The following is a 7,131-nucleotide window of genomic DNA, read 5'->3' on the forward strand; positions in this document are numbered from 1 at the left end:
AAACTCTATTGGGAAACATTAGCGGTCAATTCCTATACACCTTTTTTGAAACAACCAACTCATCTACTAGGTTAGACATTATAAAAGGTTGATGCAACATATCGGGCAAAATATAAAACTTTCTAGCTACTAGAGGAGTAACAAATGATAAGGTAAAACCAGCATCAATTAAGGCATCAGGACTGAAATCTAGACCCCAGACGAGATCGGCATCGTTGAACTCTCAGAAGTCGCAGACAAGCCTACTTACATCATTCTTACTTAAAATGGGCTAATTTTAGTGGAAAATTTGAAACTTTTTGTATATAAACATACTTATGAAAATATTCTCATTAATACGTATGTGTTCACCATTTACCATCTAACATTAAGAGATAAGCAACTGAAAGAAAATGTTCAATTTTTATTAGGTTTATAATTGCCAAAATGGCACCAATACATAGTCTTACCAAATAAACAGGAAAGAAACGCTGGTAGAACATGCTCCACTATCTCTACTCTAAAACTAAGCTAAAATATAAAACAGTAACATCCTCGAAAGCATGAGGACCTGCCAACTCCGGATGAATGTTGTACGTCCGAATGACTGCAGTGATGGTCCTGTAGCTTTATCATCCACCTGTACCTGCACCTAAACAAGTGGAGTCTTTATAGGGTTAGTACACACTTTTACTAAGCATGGGTTTATGCAAGCACACACCAAGGACATGCATGAGAAAGAATAACCCTTTCCTAACAACATGATTTTTCAAAGTCAAGTCAATGAATTGCAAAATTGAGATTAGGAAAGTTCCCAAATATGGATTAGAATAGTCAATGAGCTTTCCAAATTTGGATTAGGAAAGTCAGTGAGCTTTCAAAAATTGGAACATGAAACTTATGCCATGAGAATAACATACATTATCATACATTTCTCATTTGCACATAGCACATAACATTTACACATAGCACATGTCATATAGCACACAACATATTTTACATGTAATACATAACTTCTTTAATATCATTCATTCATATTCCATAAGACCTTGAAATCATGGACTTAACATTAAGACATCCCAAAAATGAGGGCTCAACATATGGGACTTCAACTAGGGAGTTTTCATTAGAAAACACAGAGTCTGTTTCATTCTTTCCTACGTACTCCATTTCATTTCACTCATAGGCATGTGTAAACAGCTATACCTACGATGTAGTTTAAGACTTTCATTAGGTTCGTTGTTCAATGATCAAGAATGACCTAATGTCATTAATTTAATCTAATTCACCTTTTGATTATCCTATCCTAACACCTTTGGTATCATTCATTCCATTATTTTCACATGACCTAATGTATATCATGTGAACATCATGAAATGCAGTATCTACACAACACCAGAAAGAGGGAATCACATGCCAAAGTGACCCAATAACATGCTAGCATACATGGGAATTGAATCACGCCAGATCTTTATATTGGCAGTTCGAATACTAGGATGTATAAGAAGACTCATACCCGTCATACCGTACAGTCTCATTCCATGAGAGTTACGTTCACCTCCGCCCTTCTCGAAAGAAGGCATCACCATTCATAGCTAGTATATCGGTACTCATAATAAAGTTCCATTTCATTAATCTCATACGTCATGAAAGTTGACTTCTAGTATGAGAACATCATATCTCATTAGATGATTTCTCATCTCATCATTTTTATTAAGTATGTTAAGCTCAATACCTTCATTAGACTGTTCATAGAGACTGATCTCTTCATTAACTTACACTCTCATAGGTGAGTACGTGTTGGTAACATTTACTTAGGCTCATTTTGAGATTGTTCTCATCTTTTACATTAGACTCATATCATGTTGTCACCATATTCATTAACATTAGCACATTTTTTCTTCAAAATTACTTATTCCTTTTTACATAAATGTTCATTTCATCACATTCCAATGCACTTGGCTATTTATGTGTTTCACACTCTTAGTTGACCCTTCTAGGGTTTCATCATTTCATTACATATTAATCATTTCATCATATGCTAATGCACTTGGCCATTCAGGGTGTTTTACACTCGTAGTGAACCCTTCTATGGTTACATCATATCATTACATACATTTTAGGTTCACTTGTATTAAATGTATGCTAGACTTATGAGTGTATTCACAGAAGCCATGAGGGTTCATTCATAGTTCGTTAAGTGATTTATATATTCCTAGGATTATGTAGTACAAGACTTATGTATCTTGTATATATGCCAAGATTTTTATTTTGATCTAACTAAGTGAAATATTCTTTGATATTTTGTTCACGTATGACTTATGTATAATTACAAAAGTTTGGGCAAGGAAACCCAAGTTTGAATCACTTTGATAATATTTAAATTTTTCACTAGTTTTATTTTTAATCTCCATGACATTGAGACTCTAGGTTAAACCCCACCATTAATATTGTAACTTTACTTTACACTTTGGTTTTCCTCTTATTTTTGCGGAAGGTTTGTGGGTTTAAACCCCCACAACCACTTTTTATTTTTCATTAACATCTCATTGCCCCTTTTCGCCCAAACAAAGAGGTTGTGAAATCAAACCCCCACAACCTCTTTCAATTTTATTCTTTATTATTATTTTTTTCGCAAGGCGTTCGGAGGTTGCGGGTTCGAAACCCCACACCCTCCTTATTTAGTTTTTTAATTAAAACACCCTAGGCTAGGCGTTTGGCATTGAGGTTGTGGGATCGAACCCCTAAAGCCTCACCTCATTTTTGTTATTTAAATTGCCTTCTCCTTTCAAGCCTTGAGGTCGTAGGTTCGATTCCCATGCCTCACATTTTCCTTTCTTTATTATGTCTTATTTCACTCGCTGTCCGCACGTCGTGGGTTTGATTCCAACACCTCCCATTTATTTTCCTAAATAATTTGTTCACTCCTTATCCAACCAGTAGCCGACTTTGATTTTCCCCAGCCACATTTTCATTTCTTTTTCACAATTCACAGTAGCCACACGGGTTCGAATCCCCTAGACCCCATTTTCACCTATCTTATTTTCATTTTAAAAATCCAGCTTTTTATCCTTATATTTGACAGAAACTAGAGTACACCAAGCTGGAAATTTAATACAAACATTAGATTCCTTTCATCAACCTTTTCATGTTAGTTTCCTTGGGGCATTTCACAAAACATTTAGTGAATTGTTAGGTATAGTTTAGTAGTTACATTAGTCAAGCATTTTTACTCAAAATCAGTAACCTCATACCCCATATGAACATCATGTTGGGTAAAACTTTAGCACATAAAATATAAGTATTAACATGCCATTACATATCTCCAACAGTGACTAACTTCACTGCCACACGTTGCACACACACATCACTTTTTCACATGATTTCGGACAACATAATCAATATTCACAAAATATTGAACCTGCACACTTAAACATAAACATGACGAAAACACATTTCATCCCTTCTTTGTACCAGCAAAAATACCCAACCTATGATTCAATGGGAGCTAGTGATAGGGACATGCAACGGGGATCAACCCTAGTTTTCAGAAAAAATACCTTGAATCTTAAGGGGTCTCTTGGGTAAGGGACCAAGAGAGAAGGACCCATACCTTAGTTGTTGTTCAAACGTTGAACTTGATTCCCAAAACCCTCTCCAAAATCAGTCCAAGCTTGCTCAACGTCCACACCACTCGACGGACAACTTCTCTTTGCCTTAACGTTTTTGGTTACTTTGTTTTTCTTAAAATTTCATGTGAGTTCTTCAAGTGTGAAGAACTCTTTATATAATTTGTGTTCTTGTAGTTTTTTAGGAAGAGAGAAACGTGAAAGAGATAGTGAAATGTGAGAGAGAGATAGTGAGAGAGTGAAACGTGTGAAGTAGTTTAGGCTTACATAATGACTTAGTTAATTTAGGACTCTCGTTAATACTTGAATAATTAATAATAAACAATATGATTTTCCTTTTTTCGTTAATCAGCTAATAAATATTATTTAATGAAATTAATTTATCAATTTAAATAAAAAAAATTGAAATCATTGCTTAAACCTAGATTCAAACCCGGGTGGAGCAACACTTCACTTCAAAAGCTCAATTTCGGCTCTCTGTCTTTCCAAAATGCCCCTCCATCTTATTAAATAATTAATTAATTATATATTTAGGGTAATTATGATACTACCCTTAGCCAATTAAAAGACCATTTTACCCCTAGACCCTCAAAACTTTAGCTTTCCTCCTTTTAAGTCCGATAAAGACTCCTTCAATTAAATCTTCGTTTTTGAGAGCCCTCTATGGTTGGCTCCAAACATTCCAAGCTCAACTAATTCCCCAAGTTAGTTGGATCGGCCGTAGTAAGTGTTCTGAGGCATGGTTCTACGCGTATCAATCCGTGTGAACCTTGGTCAAATCGAAAGCATTTTTTGACACATTAGCATTTCTTAACTTATTCATTTTTAGGGTTGCTACATTATCCTCCCCCTTAGGAACATTCGTCCCCAAATGAAACTACCAGTACATATTGTAATGCAGTCAGATCATAACATAATCACTATGCATAGTCAAGTAATAAAAACAAAATACGGAGAGATAAGGAAATATAGACTTAAGAGTAAGAAGTCTAACCTCAAGAGCTGAAAAGATGAGGGTAGCGGGATCTCATGTCATCCTCAGCCTCCCACGTATCACCCTTAACAAGATCATTTCTCAACAATACCTTCACTGTGGCAATCTCCTTGTTTCTCAGCCGCTTGACCTATCTGTCTAAGATCTTAACAGGCACCTCCTCATAAGACAAGTCTTCATCAACCCCCAAATCTTCGAAAGGTAGAATCAATGCTGGACTACGGAGGCATTTCTTAAACATAGAGACATAAAATACTGGATGAACATAATCATAGGCCACCTCACCCACACGCTGTAGAATCTCATATGTCCCAACATACCTCGGACTCAACTTCCCTTTTTTCCGAATGTCATCACCCCTTTCATAGGTGATATCTTCAAGTAAACCTTGTCAATAACGTCAAACTCTATGGGCCGCTTTCTTTTGTCCACATATGACACCTGTCGGTTGTAAGAAGTAGCAAACCTGTCCCTAATCACTCTGACCTTGTCTAAGGCCTCATCAATGATCTCTAAACCCAAAATTAATGAATCTCCAACCTAGAACCACTCAATTGGAGACTACACCTCCTACCATACAGTGCCTCAAATGGTGCCATCCAATGCAGGGTGAGAGCAATTATTATATGAGAAATCTATCAAAGGCAAATGGTTATCCCAGCTACCCCTGAAATCAATCACACACGCTCTCAACATGTCCCCCAATGTCTGAATAGTGCACTCTACCTGCCCATCAGTATCTGGATGAAAGACAGTACTAAGTTTTAGCTGCATTCCCAAGATTTTGTGGAAACATCTCCCGATATGTAAAGTAAACTGAGATCCTCTATCTGAAGTGATAGATAGAGGAATTCCTTTCCATCTCAAAATCTAATCTATGTAGAGTCTCGCATAGTCCTTGACTCTGTAAGTAGATTTCACAAGGATGAAGTGGGCAGACTTAGTCAATCTATTGACAATAACCTATATTAAGTCATGCTATATCCTAGTCCTCAGAAAACCAACCACAAAGTCCATTCTAATGGACTCTCACTTCCAAGTCAGAACCTCGATAATTTGAGTCAAACCTCCTGGCTTAAGATGCTCCGCCTTAACCTGTTGACAATCAGAAAACTAGGACACATATTCTACAATGTCCTTCTTCATGTCGTCCCACCAATAAATTTGGTTAAGGTCATGATACATCTTGGTGGAACATGGATATATGGAATATCTTGAACGATGGGCCTCTGCAACATTCCTGGACTTCAAATCATCCACATCTGGTACACATAGTCTGTCTTGATACCTGCGTATGCCATCACCTCCTAATGCGAAAGAATCATTCATCTTTATCAACACTCAGTCCTTAAGCTCAACCAACACAGGATGCAGATGCTGACCCTTCTTGACTTCAACTACCAAGGATGATTCAGAACTAGCATGAACTGAAACACTCAAACTAGTAGAGTCAACCAATCGCACACCTAGTCTAGCCAGTCTATGTATATCTTTCGCTAACTCCTTCTTTTCATCCTCAATGTCGGTTGTACTTCCCATTCTCCTACTGCTCAAAGCATCATCTACAATATAAGCGTTACGTTGATGGTAGTGACAATTCATATCATAATTCTTCAATAGCTCCAACCATCTACGCTGACGTGGATTCAACTCCGTGAGTGTGAACACGTGCTGGAGACTCTTGTGGTGTGTGAAAACATCCACATGCACTCCATACAAGTAGTGCCTCCATAGCTTCAGTTCAAGCACCATAGCTGCTAACTCCAGGCCATGAGTGGGATAATTCTTCTCATAAACCTTGAGCTATCTAGATGCATAATCTATCACCTTACTACTCTGCATAAGAACACAACCCAAACCAACCCTAGCAGCATCACAATAAACAGTGTCATTCTCACCACACTTAGGCAAAGTAAGCACTGGGGCTGAAGTGAGTCTTTCCTTCAACGTTTGGAAACTCTTCTCCCAAGCCTCCGTCCATTCAAACATGGACTTCATTTTAGTTAGAGCTGTAAGTAGGGCAACAACAGATGAAAAGACCTCCATGAACATAAGGTAGAAACCAGCCAATCCCAAGAAACTACTGATATCTGAGGGAGTAAGAGGTTTTGGCCTATTCTCAACAGCCTCAGTCGTCCTGGGGTCCACCTCTACACCTTGATCGGACACAACATGACCCAGGAAAATCATTGATCTAACCAAAAATTCACACTTGCTGAATATGGCGTACAAATTATGTGGTCTAAGTACTTGCAAGGTTAGTCTCAAATGTTGTTCATGCACTTCCTTGGTCTAAGAGTAGATGAGAATGTCATCAATGAGTACTATGACGAAAGATTCAAGGTATTCACGGAAGACCCTGTTCATGAGATCCATAAATGCAGAAGGTGCATTTGTGAGACAAAATGACAGAACTAAGAACTCATAATGACCATAACGGGTACAAAACGATGTCTTTGGGATATCTCCATCCCTAACCCTAAGCTGATGATACCCTGAACGAAGATCAATCTTAGAGAAGAAACTAGA

At 37.5% G+C, this 7,131-nt stretch overlaps 1 protein-coding gene across 1 annotated transcript; it reads right to left on the reverse strand.

Annotated features, from left to right (window-relative positions):
- Positions 1–6,405: 6,405 nt before the first annotated feature.
- On the reverse strand, positions 6,406–6,792 carry LOC138338488 (uncharacterized mitochondrial protein AtMg00860-like). Its single transcript, XM_069289454.1, has one exon. The coding sequence runs from the start codon at positions 6,790–6,792 to the stop codon at positions 6,406–6,408; it is 387 nt and encodes a 128-aa protein (XP_069145555.1).
- Between the last annotated feature and the right edge of the window lie 339 nt (positions 6,793–7,131).

The sequence above is a fragment of the Solanum lycopersicum genome, chromosome 9, assembly GCF_036512215.1.
Source record: "Solanum lycopersicum chromosome 9, SLM_r2.1".
NCBI classification, from domain to species: domain Eukaryota; kingdom Viridiplantae; phylum Streptophyta; class Magnoliopsida; order Solanales; family Solanaceae; genus Solanum; species Solanum lycopersicum.